Source organism: Eretmochelys imbricata, chromosome 6 (assembly GCF_965152235.1).
Source record: "Eretmochelys imbricata isolate rEreImb1 chromosome 6, rEreImb1.hap1, whole genome shotgun sequence".
Classification (NCBI taxonomy): Eukaryota; Metazoa; Chordata; order Testudines; family Cheloniidae; genus Eretmochelys; species Eretmochelys imbricata.
The window spans coordinates 60,855,366-60,872,686 of record NC_135577.1 but is presented as its reverse complement, the minus strand read 5'-3'; the positions used below and the strand labels follow the sequence as shown (position 1 = coordinate 60,872,686).

The window sequence follows — 17,321 nt, the reverse complement described above, 5'->3', positions numbered from 1 at the left end:
CACTGCATTGAAGAGGTTGGTTGATTGATCATACAGTACCTGCCAAATCCTGTCCACCCATGCCTGGAGGCCACTGCTCTTACCTGGTTTAATACTTTGCTGTCTTGCTGCTGCTCGCTCCATACTGTCTTTTACACAGTAGTACAATTCCCGACACTGTAAGAGAAGAGTTAGATAACGTGTTTTCACACCATACCCTAGCAATACCGCATCACAGAGCAGCTCAACAGCACTGACTGTGGGGTTTAACATGTGGATGTTGGGTGGTGTTGGTGGCCCGTGATATACAGGAGATCAGATGATCTGGTGGTTCCTTCTGGCCTTAAAGCCTATGACTAAGTCTCTACAAAAAGGTCAAGTCCTTTCCTCTCATACGATCATTTCCACGAGGAAGTCCTTGGAGGATTACCAAAGGATCATTTGGTAATAAATATCCAACAGTTTGTGATATTTGATTACAGACTGCATCCCAATAGTTTCTAATGACTGGACATGTCCTCCATAATCTCCCCTCTACCCACAATTTCTGCAACATTTATCCCCATTTTCTCTCTCTCAACTGTGAGTTACCACTGAAACAATATCTTAAAGAAATTTTCTTTTATTCTGCTACAAGCAGATTGCTGGTCCTCTTGTCCAGATCAAACCCCATTCCTCTGGGGTAATTTGTCTAACCAGGTCCACCTAATACACCATTTAGTCTACTTTAAACCAGCAAGTGACCTGTGCTCCATGCTGCAGAGGAAGGCAAAGCCCCACCAAGGTCTCTGCCAATCTGGCCTGGGGAAAATTCTTTCCAGAGCATATGGGTAAGACCCACCAGCTAGACCCCTGGGAAAGAATTCTCTGTAGTAACTCAGAGCCCTCCTCATCTAGTGTCCTGTCTCCGGCCACTGGAGATATTTGCTAATAATAATCACGGACAGGCCATGTATCATAGTGTTGTAGGCAACCTAATCATACTATCCCCTCCATAAACTTATCAAATTCAGTCTTGAAACATGTAAGGTTTTTTGCCTCCACTACTCCCCTGGGAATGCTGTTCCAGAACTAGAAACCTTCATCTAATTTCAAACCTAAACTTATTGATGACCAGTTTAAATCCATTTGTTCGTGTCAACATTGACCCTTAACTTAAATTACTCATCTTTCCCCCAGTTGTATTTATAGAGAGCAACCACATCTCCCTCAACCTTCATTTTGTTAAGGAGCTTGGCTTGTTTAGCCTAAGTCGCCTCTCATAAGATAAAAACGAGTCATCCTTGTGGCACCTTAGAGACTAACAAATTTATTTGGGCATAAACTTACGTGGGCTAGAACCCACTTCATCAGATGCATGGAGTGGAAAATACAGGAGCAGGTATACATACATGAAAAGACGTCAGTTGCTTTACCAAGTGTGAGGTCAGTCTAATGAGACAAATCAATTAACAGCAGGATACCAAGGGAGGAAAAATAACTTTTGAAGTGGTAAGAGAGTGCCCATTACAGACAGTTGACAAGAAGGTGTGAGTAACAGTAGGGAGAAATTAGGTTTAGGTTTTGTAATGACCCAACCACTCTGTCTTTATTCAGGCCTAATCTGATGGTGTCGAGTTTGCAAATTAATTCCAGTTCTGCAGTTTCACGTTGGAGTCTGTTTTTGAAGTTTTTTTGTTGAAGAATTGCCACTTTTAGGTCTGTTACTGAGTGACCAGGGAGACTGAAGTCTTCTACTACTGGTTTTTGAATATTATGATTCCTGATGTCAGATCTGTGTCCATTTATTCTTTTGTGTAGAGACTGTCCGATTTGGCGAATGTACACGGCAGAGGGGTATTGCTGGCACATATCATCTGACACCCGCCCACCCCCGGCCCCACCCCCACTCCACCCCTTCCATGAGGCCCCACCCCTGCCCCACCTCTTCCCACCCCCTCCCCAAAGTCCTCACCCCAACTCTGCCCCCTCCCTGCCTCTATTCCAATCCCTTCCCCAAATCCCCGCCCCTGCCCCGCCTCCTCCCCTGAGCACGTGGCTCCCTGCTCCTCCCTCCTGGAAAGTGCTAAGCACCTGGAGGTAGGCAGAAGAGCGCGGACATGACATGCTGGGGGGAAGGGGGAGCTTGGCGGCCTGCAGGAAATAACTCTGAGCGGGGGGGGGGGGAGAGCGGGGAGGGGAGGTTGGCAGGCGGCAGGAAATAACCCCGGGGGCCGCGTGTTTGAGACCCCTGATATATGCCATCATGTGCCAGCATGCCCCTCTGCCATGTACATTGTCCAAATCGGACAGTCTCTATACAAGAGAATAAATGGACACAAATCTGACATCAGGAATCATAACATTCAAAAACCAGTAGGAGAAGACTTCAGTCTCCCTGGTCACTAAATAACAGACCTAAAAGTGGAAATTCTTCAACAACAAAAACTTCAAAAACAGACTCCAACGTGAAACTGCAGAACTGGAATTAATTTGCAAACTGGACACCATCAGATTAGGCCTGAATAAAGACGGAGTGGTTGGGTCATTACAAGACCTAAACCTAATTTCCCCAATACCAATTTCCCCCTACTGTTACTCACACCTTCTTGTCAACTGTCTGAAATCAGCCACTCTCATTACCACTTCAAAAGTTACTTTTCCTCCCTTGCTATCCTGCTGTTAATTGATTTGTCTCATTAGACTGACCTCACACTTGGTAAAGCAACTCACATCTTTTCATGTAGTTATACCTGTTCCTGTATTTTCCACTCCATGCATCTGATGAAGTGGGTTCTAGCCCACGAAAGCTTATGCCCAAATAAATTTGTTAGTCTCTAAGGTGCCACATAGGCTCCTTGTTGTTTTTGCTGATACAGACTAACACAGCTACCACTCTGAAACCTGTCTCATAAGGTAGGTTCTCCATTCCTCTGATCCTCCTAGTAGCCCTTCTCTGCATCTGTTCCAGAATTGCACACAGTATTCCAGATGAGATCTGACCAGTGCTTTGTAGAAGACTTCCTCTAACTCCACTGGAAATTCCTTGCCTGATGCATCCTAGGATTGCATTAGCCTTTTTCAGAGCTGCATCACATTGGCATCTTATAGTCATTCTGTAATCAACCAATACACCCAGGTCTTTCTTCTCCTCTGTCACTACCAACTGATACATTCCCAACTTATAGCAAAAATTCTTGCCATTAGTCCCTAAAGGCACTTTGCACTATTAAACTTCATCCCATTTCTATTGCTCATTGTTCAATGTCATCCAAATCTTATGTGACATTCTGGTCCTACTCTGTATTGGCAATACCTCCCAACTTTGTGTTGTCTGCAGATTTTATTAGTACACTCGTACTTTTTGTGCCAAGGTCATTAGTGTTCCATAACATTGGTCCCAAGACCAATCCTTGAGGAACTCCACTACTAACCTCTATCCTGCCCAACAGTTCACCGTTCAGCATGACTTGCTGAAGTCTCCCCTTTAACCAGTTCCTTATCCACTGTTTAATTCTTTTATTAATCCCCATCTTCTCCAATTTAATTAATAATTTGCCATGTGGAACTGTATCAAATGGTTTACTGAAATCCAGGTAGATTAAATCTACTGCATTTCCTTTGTTGAGAAAATCAGTTATCTTCTCAAAGAAAAAGATCAGGTTGATCTGGCGCTACCTACCTTTTGCAAAAACCACGCTGTATTCAATTACCATTTACCTCTATGTCCTTAACTACTCTGTCTTTCAAAATTTGTACTAAGACCTTGCAACAATTGAGGTCAAACTAACGTTTCCTGGATCACTTTTTTCCTTTCTTAAATATAGGTACTATATTTGCCTACCCTTCAATTCTCCAGTCACTGAGCTTATGGATTTATTAAAAATCCTTAGCACTGAGCTTGCAATTTCATGTGCCAATTTCTTTAATATTCTTGGATTGAGATTATCCAGGCCCCCTGATTTGGTCCCATTAAGCAGTTCAAGTTTGGTTTTCACCTCAGATGTGGTAATTCCTTCTTCCATATCCTTGTTCCTATTAGCCACTGTCCCTGAGATCTTCATTACTCTTGTTAAACATGGAGACAAAGTATTTATTTAGCTTTTGGACCATACCTAGATAATCTTTAATCACTATCCCAACCTCAGTGCTTTGCGGTCCCACTTCCTCTTTCCTTGTGTTCATTTATATGGATAAAGAACTTTTACTATTAGTTTTAATTTCCTTTGCAAGGTCCCACTCTGCGTGACTTTTGACAGTTCTCACTTTTCCCCTACACTTTCTGATCACCAAGCAGTAGCCTTCCTTGTTGATTAGTCTGTTCTTCCATTCCTTGTAGGCGTTCTCCTTTCTCAGTTTGAAATGCTTGTTCATCCAGTTTGGCCTGCGACCTTTCACAATAAATATTTTGCATTTCTTTGGGATGCAGGCTTCCAATAGTCTCCGCAACTTTGACGAAGAAATTCCAAGCCTCCTCCACATTCAGATTGAGTTCTTCAGTCCAGTCTACTTCCCTAATTCCCTTAATTTTTTTTAAAGTTTACCCTTTTGAAATTAAGGACCCTAGTTGCACACCTATTTTTGTTTATGCTTCCATTTAGCTTATACTGAATTAGCTCATGATCGCCTGAGCCAAGGTTGTCCTTTACTACCAGTTCCTCTGTGAGGTTCTTGCTATTTATCCATCTAAATCTAAAATGGCATCACCTCTTGTTGGTTCAGTGACTATTTGGTGAAAAAATCTGTTGGCTATCATACCCAGGAATACTCTTGACCCTACCATTATTAGTAGCACTTGTCTTCCAATATATCTAGGAAATTAAAGTCTCCCATAATCACACAACTCCCTGTAATACTGATTTCATTAAAAATATTAAAGAGGTTTCTATCCACAATCAAATCAGATCCTGGAGGTCTGCAGCAGACCCCAAGCACTATCGCAGTGGAGCCTTTATTACCTTTCCTCCCCAAAAGTAATTTTGATCCAAAACAGATGCCATGTTATTCATTCCATCACATCTAATTTCTTTAGTTAACCCCTTCATTAATATATACTGCTGCTCCACTATCTTTCCCCTTATTTCTGTTTTCCTGAAAAGCACATACCCTTCAATACCTATATTCCAGTCATGACTACTAGTCCACCATGTATCTGTTATCCCTATAATAATACCTGGTTTCACTTCCTGCACCAGTAGTTCTAGTTCCTCCATTTTACCACCAGGCTCCTTGCACTGGTATACAACATATTAGTTGTTTCTGCTTGGCTTTACTCAGATTCCTCGCCTGATTAGGTACAGTCATTTTACTGCCAGTATTGCCTACCTAACTGTTAATATCAGTGGTACTGGGACTATCTTAATGTCCATTCTTCTTCCCCCTGTTGTTCCTTTCTCCATTGCTGTATCCGCTTTTACTTGATTTTCCTCCTGCCCAATGTTATAATCAGAAATGGAGATTACATGAGTTGCACCCAACCATCTCCCTTGACTTCCTAGTTTAAAGTTCTTTTAATCAGTTATGCCAGCCTCCATCCCAGAAGTCTATTTCCCTCCTACTCAGGTGGAGGCCATCCCATGAGAACATCCTCTGTGCATTAATGCCTCCCAGGGCTGTCAAAGCCCTCCTTGTAGCACCACTGCCTGAGCCATTTGTTGATCATCATAATTTTGTCTCGTCTTTGCACTTCTCCTGTAGGGACAGGAAAAATCCCACTGAAGATCACTTGATCACATTTCTCTAAGTGTCTTCCCCAGCCTGGTGTAATCTTCCTTGATATGTCCCAGTGAGAATCTAACAGCAGCATTTGTTCCCACGCGAAGGAAAATCAATGGATTCTTTCCTTCTCCCATTAGGAGCCTCTTCAGCTCAGGCCCACACACTATATTTTAGTTCCCAGCAGACAGTACACCATTCTGTTCTCTGGATTAGCTCTGGTGACAGGTCTGTGTGTTCTTCTCAGTAGATCGTCCCCAACCACGCAGACCTGCCTTTTCTTGGTGTTGGTGTGAGTCTCCAGCCTTACCTCTTCTCTTCTTTCTGGCTACGAGTCTTCTTGTCTTCTGTTCTCACTTGCAATTTTCTGCAAGTCATCCTCTATCCTTCTGGGGATCCAAACTAGGGCTATGTCCATTATCTCTTCCCTTCTTCTAGCTGCTCTTTTCTTCCTTGCTCTCCCATCTTCTGTTACTGCCTGACTCTCCCCATCATTTTCCAACTCAGCAAGCTTGTTCCTCAGTTTTATTTCTCCATCGCTAGCTGATCTGTTCCTCTCCCTTGTTCTCAGTCACATGCTTCCGCTTCCACTTCCTTCATCCAGCAATCTACCCTCACAGTTCTCTGGTCCAGCTTGCATCTGTAAATCTTGAGGTTTTCCTTCAACCTCCTTTCTTCTTCCCTCCATCATTTGCTCAATTCCTCTTTGAAACTCAGCCATAGTTTCTAGCTGCATCTCCAAACCTCAGACCTTTTCTTCTATCAGATCTATTAGGCAGCACTTCATACAAACAAAGCACCTTTCAGGTACCCTCTCCAAAAGAATGTACATCCCACAGCTTCAACAACCAGTCATCTGGTCTTTCCCATTCTTTGGATCATTACCACTGCTGCCTCAGTAGCTGTCATAGCCTTCCCAACAAAGCTCTTGTCAAAAAAGTGGGAAAAACAACCCAAAAACTAAAAAAACTCGGCACATATACTCTTCCCCAGACTCCCCCGTTTTCCGGCTCCTGTGCTAATGTCTTTTTCACCTTTAGGGAGAAGAACAACCACAGTAGCTTCTTTCATAGGTTATGGAAGTTCCTCCCCTAACAGAACAGCATTGAAGATACCTCTCAGAGGATCCACTAATACCTCCTTGAATACCTTGTACACTTCAGCTGGAAGACCATGAGGTCCTGGAGATTTACCACTTTTCATACTTGCTATTGCCTCTAGGATGTCGTCTTCTGTTATTTATCTAAAGTTCCTTATCAATTTTGCTTATCTTTGGCAAGCCTGCTACTTCCAAATATTTTTGAATAACTTCAGAGCTTGGAGTATCTGAGGCATGGAGATTTTTATAATAAGCAGTGTATATAACTATCTTGCTGGCTGTTCTTAATTGGTGGAATAATAAACTATTGGCTCAAAAGCCTAAAAGTATTCAAAAACAGTGTATCACTTATTTCCCCTCTCATAAAACATCTCCTTTTATACCTCAGTGCTTTTGCAGTGGCATCTGTCATCACCATATCCAATTTCCCCCTAAAATTAGTTAATTGTTGATATAAATTTTTGACTTGTGTTTTTATGAATGTCTTGTAACCTTTTTATCTCCTCTTCTAGCTCTATTTTTTCTTGAGGTCTTTCTTTTTCAATTGAGTATCTCTGCTTTTCAATTGACCCCTAAAGAGTGCTTTACCTGCTTCCCAGAGGCTGCCTCTTTTTGTATTATCTGTATCATTTATTTGAAAGTATTTTACAATGTCCTCTTTAATTAATGCAAACTGATCTTTGTCTTGGAGAAGCAAGCAGTTCATTTTCCAAAAAAGTAATCTTAGGCACTTCTCTCGGCTATCAAATATTACTTCCACTGGTGCATGATTTCACCATGTAATAATGCCAATTTCTGCAGATCTTGGCTGCTTCATTAAAGGTTTAGAGATTAATATTACATCTATTCTAGAATATAACTAATGAAGGTGTGAATAAAACGTGTCATCTCTTTCCCCTGAGTGAAATTCTCTCCAGCAATCTGAGAGGCTGAACTGTTGGCACAGAGAAGTTAATGCTGCATCTGCTTCCCTATCCCCCTTGTCTTTATCAAATCAGTAACTAGTTGGAGTGCAACTGAATTATCCTCCAAGTATAATTTCCCCTTCTCCAAAGTTTCACAGTGTTTTAAAGAAGACTTTAAAAAGTTTTTGCTTTTGTTTGGGAAAATACACTGAGCCTACTGCTATTAATAACCCAGCAATTGTGCCCTTCAACCATATAAATCATCCCTCCTTATCTTAAAATGAACTTTAATTTGACACATTTAGCAAATATACCCACTGCTCTTTTCTTTTGCTGAAGAAAAAATGTCCACTGGATAAATTACGTTTCACGCCCGTAATGTGCCCCTCCTGAAAATGGAAAGTTGAAGTAGAATAATCTGAGTGGGTTTTTTTGTTTTTTTAATTCCACTAGGGCTTTTTCTTCTTTTTAATGACATTACTTAACCCCTTGACATTCAAAGATGTCACTTTAAAAGGAAGAACAATTGATAACTATTTAGCTTATTGAAAAACTTGAAATTGTGATTCTTTAGCTGTTTAATGGCATGAACCCTTGTACTGCTAATGTTTCACTTGTTTCTAATTATGTTGCATACACGATTGTGTGCCTGACTATAGTTTGGTTTCTGTTTGTAAACTTCCATATCTATTTCCTGTATTAATTCCCACCTACCTCCCTAGTTCCTTCCCCTCTCTGCATTCCCCTTACTCTAAATCCATAGATAAAATACAAGCATAACAGACAAAACAGTCCCAAAATGACTGTGTGTTACTAAACCCTAAATGTTTGTGCTCTTTCCATGAACTCATGTACTGCTTTTCTTGAAATCCAAAGGTGGTACATCTTCACCTATGGGATCTTGACCCTCACCCATAGGGACACAGTGCGATCTGGCCTCTTGAGTTATGGGGAGGATTTACACAGACCCTCCCCCTAAAAGTTCCTTCCTCATTCCCTCTCTATTTTCTCCAATCTCCTCCATCTTTGAAATTTATTTCCCCACACACACCATTGTACTTTCTTTCCTATACATTTTAAAATATTAAACACAGCTACTACTGATCACCTCAATTAAAGCAAACTTTCATTATTATTTTATTACACTGCAAGACTGAGCCTTCTCTAAAATTTCAAAAAAGGTGCATTTTACAATTCTGAAATCAGAGGCCTGTGTGAGGTCACAACTTCCATTTACAACTAACCCACTTTAAGCCCACTGGGCCCAAGTTCATAGTAAGGAATTGACCTTTTGCTGACAGTTGTCATTGCCTGTTAGAGAAAGCACAGTGGAACCCAACTGAAAATTGCACTTTAGGACAGTAAAATAATGATGGTTAAAAAAAAAAAAAAAAATCTACACTAGCAGTTAAACCATTTTCAATACCCATTCCAGGGGGTACCACTTACTGACAATCAGTATCAGCAACAGGTCAGTTTCCTAGTGCAGGCTGGGCCTCAGAGTAAACCTATTCTTTTCTCCTCCCCCAGCTTCTAGCAATCACTACTCTCAAAAATACTTGTTCGTAACCATATAGCTTTTCCTGTCATGGTTTACAGTGATTTCACTACTGCCACACCTCCTGACTCTCCTCTTCTAAGTCCCTTCTTAGGCATTACTTCTAGGAAGCCTATCATCTACAATCGGATACCATGATTTTAAGAAATACATGAGCCTCAAGATACGTAAGTTAGCTTCCCAAGTTACTGTATTAGGAAATTGTCATTGTGGTCCTCTCTGCCCCATGCCCTTCCTGTGTTATCTCCTGATCTTGTTTCATGTAGAGAGTAAGATTTTGGGGCCAGGAACCTGTCTTTAATTGCTTAGTAAAGAATTATGCACATAATATGATGCTACAGTAGTTACAAATCTTTAGCTCCCTTGGAGTTCAATGTCTGTGAGCTATTCATTTTTTTCCAAGCAGGTTGAATTCATTTATTTTTACCTGCAAAGCAAGCACAAGGAGAAGATAAAGGCTTTGAAACTAGTGGCAAATGCAAATCCATAGAATCAGCAAATCCAAACATTTGGGTCCATGAAGACTCTTCACTGGTTCCCTCTTCTTTTCTCTGCATCTTATGGCAAACCCAGAGTGGCAATGCTTTCATTTAGCTTTCTATACTTAGGCCTGCCAATCCACGATCTACCAAAGTACTGAAAATATTTTCTTCAAGTCTACAAGCAATTTCAAGATTTAACGAAGAGGAGACCTCCCCAACTGAGCAAAATTAAACTAGGTATTAGATTTTTGTCTGCAGTCCCCAATACAAAAAAAAAAAGTGGAATAACCTTCCTGGAATAACCTTCACATGAACAGGTAATACCTGTGTCAAACATCAGTTCTGCTAAACAGATACTGCAATTCAGTAATCATTACTGAGGATTCATTGCCCTATCCCTTCCTTTATGAACTAAAGGGTGAAATGACAGATATACCTTCTTGGTGTAGAACTTATTCAGCTGTGTCTCCTGGCCATTCCTCCTCCAGAGACACAGCACTTTCGTTTTAGGACAGTATGTCATGTTGATGAGTTTCTCATACCACCAACGTTCGTACACCGTTCCAATGTTACTTCTCAGCACAATGCAATCATCACACACCTGAGGGTATAAAGAGTCTTAGCTAGGAATCCTCACATCATACATCTAGCATTATTAGCGGTTCTATTATTTATTCTTGTCCCTACCTCCATGAAGAAGATGTCTCCTGTTGTATCTGTCCCGGCATGTACTACAAATGTCTGCTTCTTGATGTGTCTGCTGCCACTGGGCCGGACAGACAGCTCTCGGCCGCCCTATAGAAAAGGAAGATTTGTAATTAATAAACTACCACCCCTAATTTCTGTGATTTTATAAAAGATCTAGTAGGTTACATCTGCTGTGTCTTAACCAGGATAAAAGTTGTGTTCTTAACTCAAGTGATCACTTCTCAAGATAGGGTAGCTTAAGCAAGAACTGCCACCCTGCAAATTAATACTCGTCCTGCTATGTTCACACTAGTACTATACTCTCTCGTGTGGTGCTAAGACTTCTGGGGGCACATCCCGTGGTTCTTTCCACTGCAGTAAGTCGAACTGCTTGTGAATTCTTTCCCAATGAATTGTAGAAAAACTTCCCTTGTCTTTTCTGGGTACACAGAGGAATTGTGGGAAGGTACTGGAGGACTAGCAGCACTATGTCCACCTACAGTGGTCATGTTAGGAGCTGACAAGTTGTGCTAACTTGAACATTAGCATAAACTCTGATGGGCCAGCCAGCTTCAGTTAAAAGAACTACTGTCACTCAAATACTCAAGTTTTATGCATGGATGGAACTCGAGTTAGGGGCAACAAGTTATAACTTGAGTTTACTTTGCATTCTTTAACTTAACCTACTAACTCAGATGAAAACTACAACCTGCCTCATCTTCTCTAGGATTTTAACGTGAGCTAGGGCATGTCACACTACAGCAACAAAGTTATGGCACTACAACTGTGCCACTGTGGGGCTGAAGTATAGATGCTTCCTACATTGACAGAAGGAGTTTTTCCATCCAATAGTTAATGCATTTCTCCGAGAGGCAGTAGCTAGATCAACAGAAGAATTCGGTACTCAGGGTCGGCGTTAATGGTCATAGCTAGGTCAATCTCATTTTTAAAGTGTAGATCAGGCCTAAGTTAACTCAAATTAAAAAGCTTGGCCAAAGGAAGAAGGAGGTTGAGAGATGTGGGAGGAGGCAGCAGTCATAACAGGACTGCTAAATGGGAGTGGAAGCGGCAGTAGAAGTGGGGAGACTGTATGGGGAGGGAAAAAGAGGAAGCAGGAATTGGGCTGTGGGAAGAGTGGAGGGGGTAAGGAGGTTATTAGGGAAGGGCCTAAGTGTGGAAACACGGGGGGGGAGCAGCAAGCATGAAGAAGCCTGCAAAAGGATGATAGAGATGAGAGGCCAGGTAGCCTGAGGGAGCAACAGATTTTTTTGGATTATTTTGGGGGTGTGTTTTGTTTTTTGATGTGGGGAGGGAGAGAGTATGTTTGTTTCGAGATGTAGGAGAAACTGACTGGGAGGGGGGAAACTAATTTGACTGTAAAAGCGGCAAAGAGTCCTGTGGCACCTTATAGACTAACAGACGTATTGGAGCATAAGCTTTCGTGGGTGAATATGAAAGAAGAAGTGGGTATTCACCCACGAAAGCTTATGCTCCAATACGTCTGTTAGTCTATAAAGTGCCACAGGACTCTCTGCCACTTTGACAGATCCAGACTAACACGGCTACCCCTCTGATAATTTGATTGTGTGGGTCTGCATAAAGCTTTTCCATGCAAGCAGTTACAGTAGTTGTACTCAGCTGGTGTGTGACTGCAAATCCGAGTGTGACTGGGAGTTGGCTCAAGAAGCAGCCCCACTATTAAGTAGTATAATACTCTGAAAGTTTGGGGATCCCTGTCATAGAACAATTCCTCTTAATTATTTTTTATATTTAAACCACCAAATAGTTTTAGAATTATGTCCTTCCCCTTCCAATTAGCAGTATTTTAGGCAAGCTATTCCAGCCTATTCAGATTCCTATACTGCATCTGTCACCATGTTATTCGAGTACCAAGATAACTGCTCTTAATCTTTACTCCAAAGTCAATCCCCCCAGTCCTCTGATCATTTCTCTCCTCTTTTAGGAATTCCCTCCCATTGGTTCATAAATTAACCCTCAATACCAGAAAAATATAGATTGTCGTTAACATTATTGTATCAAGTTACTGTTAGTCTTTTAAATAACACATAGCATACAAAAGCTATACTGGGAGAAAATTAACATCGCACAATAATGCACACAAGTCAGGAATGAGAAAGCCAATGCTGACCATTTTTCAGAGTAGCAGCCGTGTTAGTCTGTATCCATAAAAAGAAAAGGAGTACATGTGGCACCGTAGAGACTAACAAATTTATTAGAGCATAAGCTTTCGTGAGCTACAGCTCACTTCATCGGATGCACACAAGTCAGGAATGAGAAAGCCAATGCTGTAGCCAGTGCTGTAGCTCACGAAAGCTTATGCTCTAATAAATTTGCTTGTCTCTAAGGTGCCAAAAGTACTCCTTTTCTTTTTAATGCTGACCATGTATTCCTTGTGTGTATGCATTCTTATGGTACAGTTTTTAATTATGTAATTGCATACTATTCCTGAAATCACACCACCATATAACCTTAGATATACATTTAGCATATTTAGTCATTCCTGCAGACTCACTATATATAAAATATCTACAGTATATTTATAACAGTCTTGTCAGATAAGTTTTATTTTCTCAGAAGGTAAGTTTACATTTTAATTAAAAGTATTTCAAGTCAAGCAAGCCAATATCCTGGCTACTCAAGAGCTCCAGAGGCCCTGGAGTGAACTGGGGACTAGTTCCTCTATTGTCTCTCTTCCCAGGAAAGGGCAGGGATATGGTGTCATGAATTTTTTCTTTACTCACTAGGTTAGCCACTTTGTCTAGTAACTCGTTTATTTGCTGGCTCTGCACCAATCCAATGTGCGATTTCCCCATCAAACGACGCACCTTCTTCTTAATGTCATTCTTGCTCACCTAGGAAGCAAGTAGAGGACCAGGTTATTTACCTTTCCCTAATCACGGACAAAATATCCAGACATCTTGGTGTTCACTGCAGAAGGGGATGGAAGAACTGATCTTCTTACTCACTGTTTGCTCTACTGTCAGCCAACAGTTTCTCCAGACAAAGGAATAGAGTAAGCTATTGTTTAAACAGATAAGTTCTCTTCAGAAACTGGAATAGGTGCTGATGAATAGGACAAGTAAAGAGAAACCACAGGGAAAGGGAATACAATTTTTTCTTCCACATTTAGAGGGGTGGGGGTGGAAGACAATGTCACTAAATGGTGTTACTGCTATTCAACAGCATTTAGTAAAGAAGAAGTTAGAAATGGTAAGCAGGACACCTTGTGCAAATTACATACTATGTCACTGTGGCTAAAGTGAACATGGGTCACACAAAGGGCCATTTAAGGCATGAATACTAAGGATAAATTCTTGATGTAATATAGCAATCTAGCCCCCTGATTCTCATTAATACCAGCCAGGAGTGTGCGCAGCTTAATTCTTGTGACTGCTCTGAAAATGGCCCCACCTTCGCATACGGTTGTACCTGGCCATACAACACCACAAATAGAATGTCTTGTGCCTAGAAAAGGGAAGGAGCAGAGTATCACCTTCATCATAAGCATGTAGACAAGCATGTTGTGCAGTAATGTAGCCAGTAGGCGGTCTTCGTCTTCCTCCAAGCGCTTTCGGTCATGTTCTCCCAGAGATAAGTACCTATGAGAAGAACCAGTTGTGAAACAGAGCCAGGGGTGCCTTTCACCCAACTAACTGCAGCAGTGAAGGGGGACAAAGCACTGTTTATAGGAGACAGAAGCAAAGGAATCATCAGAGCGATAAATGGTCATTTCCCTGTAGGAAATGTTCTTGGCAGGGTGCTCCAATCACCAACTAAAAGGGTCATCATCTCTTTCCCCACTACTAAAAACACTAAATTACTAAAACTATTAAAAATTATTTACACATTGAATTCATAAATTCAAAGAAAAAGAAGATCAAAGAGGACATGGAGGATTCCGACTCAGGGCATGCAGTAGTAAGAAGGAACTGGAGAGGCATTTGTCCACACTGCCCTTTATACTTTCAGTTTGTAGCATGAGGAGAACCACCAGATGCTACTTACTAAAAGATTTCTGGACTTGAGCACCAGGTGTGCATGTGTACCCAGTACAGAATACTCATAGGGAGCAACACTCAAAGGAGGATCATCTGTTTCCCCAACAGGCCCAGCAAGCAGGTTCCCTTCATGATCTGCAGGGCCAATCCAAGGAGGTACAAGAAGGAATAGAGAGGGAAAATCTAAGAAACATCTTAGATGTCTGTATCCTAAGGCAAGAAGTATGGGAACAAACAGGAAGAACTAGAAACACTAGTGAATTATCACAATTACTACATAACTGGCATCATAAAGAGTTGGTGGGATAATTCATGTGACTAGAATATTGGTACAGAAGCATACAGATTGTTCAGGAAGGACGGATAGGGAAAAAAGGGAGGTGTTTCCTTTTATCAAAGATGTATACACTTGAACTGAGGTCAAGATAGAAGGTGGGAGGCAGACTTGTTGAAAGTCTCTGGGTAAGCATAAAAGGGGTAAAAAAGCAAAGGTGATGTCATAATAGAGGTACACTATAGACCACCTAACCAGTAAAAAGAGGTGGATGAGGCTTTTTTTGAACAACTAACAAAATCATCCAAAGCACAGGACTTGGTGGTGCTGGGAGACTTCAACTACCCAGACATCTGTTGGGAAAATAATAAAGCAGAGCACAGATCAAACAAGTTCTTGGAATTAACTGGCAATATCTTTTTATTACAGAAGGTAGAAAAAGTGACTAGGAGAGAGGCTGTTCTCGATTTGATTCGGATAGTTAGGGAGGAACTGGTTCAAAATTTGAAGATGGAAGACAGCTTGGGTGAAAGTGATCAAGAAATGACAGAGTTCATGATTCTAAGGAATCATAGGAGGGAAAACAGCAGAATAAAAACCATGGACTTCAAGAAGGCAGACTTTAGCAAACTCAAAGAATTGGTCCTGAAAGGTAAAAGGATCCTAAAAGATAAGTCTCTAAAAGGTAAAAAAGAGTTCAGGAGAGTTGCCAGTTTTTTAAAGGGACATATTAAGAGCACAAGAGCAAACAATCCCAGTGGATAGAAAAGATAAAAAGTATGGTAGGAGACCACTCTGGCTTAACCAGCCTGAAACTCAAGAGAGTGTCATATAAAAACTGGACATTTGGTCAAATTATGAAGGATAAATATAAAAGAAAACAACACAAGCATGTAGGTTAGTCAGTGCAATTGGACTGACTAACATCAGTGTAAATGAGGTAGTATCCGAGGCCAAAACAGGGAAAGAACGGGTTAAGAATTATCTAGTCCAGATCTATACTACAGAGCTATATTGGTTTAACTACATCACTCAGGGGTGTGAAAAATCCACACCCTTGAGCAATGTAGTTATACAGCATAACCCCCCAACACACAGACAGCGCTATGTCGACGGGAGAGCTTCTTCCATTGACACAGCTATTGCCTCTCAGGGAGTTGGAGTAACTATGCCGACGGGCAAAGATCTCCCATTGGCACAGTAGCACTACAGCAGCGCCACTGTAGTGCTGTATGTGAAGACAGGCCCTCAGACAAGCTAGATGTCTTCAAGTCAGTGGGGCCTGATGAAATACATCCTGGAATACTTAAGGAACTGTATGAAGACATCTCTGAGCCATTAGTGATTATCTTTGAGAACTCATTGAGGACAGAAGAGATCCCAGAGGACTGGAAAAGGGCAAATATAGTACCAATCTATAAAAAGAAGAATAAGGACAACCCAGAGAATTATAGACTAGTTAGCTTAACTTCAGTACCTGGAAAGATATTGGAGCAAATAAACAATCAATTTCTAAGCACTAAGAAGAGAATAAAATGACAAACAACAGTCAGCACGGATTTGTCAAGAACTAAACATGTCAAACCAGCCTAATAATATTCTTCGACAGGGTAACAAGCCTTCTAGTTGATGTGATAGATCTTGATTTTAGTGAAGCTTTTGACACTGTCTCACACATTCTTCTCATAAGGAAACTAGGGAAACATAGCCTAGACGAAGCTACTATAAGGTGGGTGGAAACTGGTTGGAAAATCAATTTTTTCAGTCATGCTGGAACAGCATATCGAGTGTGGGCCCACAGGGATCTGTCCTGGGTCCGGTTCTATTCAGTATCTTTATAAATGATTTGGATAATGGCACAGAGAGTACATTTATAAAGTTTGCGGACGATGCAACCCCTCCCAGCTTGGTAAGTGCTTTGGAGGACATAATTAGAATTCAAAATGGTCTTGACAAAGCAGATAAGTGGTCTGAAACAAATAGGAGGAAATTCAGTAAGGCCAACTGCAAAGTACTACGCTCAGCAAGGAACTATTAGTTGTACAAATATAAATAGGAAATGACTGCCTAGGAAGGAGTACGCAGAAAAAGACCAGCGAGTTGGGGAGGAGGGGTACAGTGAATTGAATATGAATCAACAAAGTAATACTGTTGCAAAAAAGCAAACATCGTTCTGGGATGTAATTGCAGGAGTGTTGTAAGCAAGACACAAGAAGTAATTCTTCCACTCTACTCAGCATTGATAAGGTCTCATCAGGAGTACTGCATCCAGTTCAGGGCACCACACCTTGGGAAAGAGATAGAAAAACTGGAGAAGTCTTGTTTAGTCTGGAGAAGAGAAAACTGAGGGAGGACATAATAATAGTCTTCAATTATGTAAAAGGTTGTGATAAAAAGGAGGGTGATAAATTGTTTTCTTTATCCACTGAGAACAGGACAAGAAGTAATGGGCTTAAATTGCAGCAAGGGAGATTTAGGTTAAACATTAGGAAAAACTTCCTAACTGTAAGAGTAGATAAGCACTGGAACAAATTACCTAGGGAGGTTGTGGAATCTCAGTCATTGGAGATTTTTAAGAACAGATTAGACAAACACCTGCCAGGGATGGTCTAGATAATACTTAG

General features: G+C 41.1%; 1 protein-coding gene across 5 annotated transcripts in view; it reads right to left on the bottom strand.

Annotated features, from left to right (window-relative positions):
• MADD (MAP kinase activating death domain) overlaps positions 1 to 17,321 on the bottom strand; it is a 101,128-nt gene that overhangs the window by 21,789 nt on the left and 62,018 nt on the right. For all 5 annotated transcript variants that reach the window (XM_077818659.1, XM_077818664.1, XM_077818662.1 and 2 more), the window contains 5 exons: positions 13,919 to 14,024; positions 13,167 to 13,277; positions 10,405 to 10,512; positions 10,154 to 10,318; positions 84 to 156 (listed from right to left, as the gene is read on the bottom strand). In XM_077818659.1, coding sequence (XP_077674785.1) covers positions 84 to 156; positions 10,154 to 10,318; positions 10,405 to 10,512; positions 13,167 to 13,277; positions 13,919 to 14,024 — 563 coding nt within the window. The remainder of the gene's footprint in view (positions 1 to 83; positions 157 to 10,153; positions 10,319 to 10,404; positions 10,513 to 13,166; positions 13,278 to 13,918; positions 14,025 to 17,321) is intronic.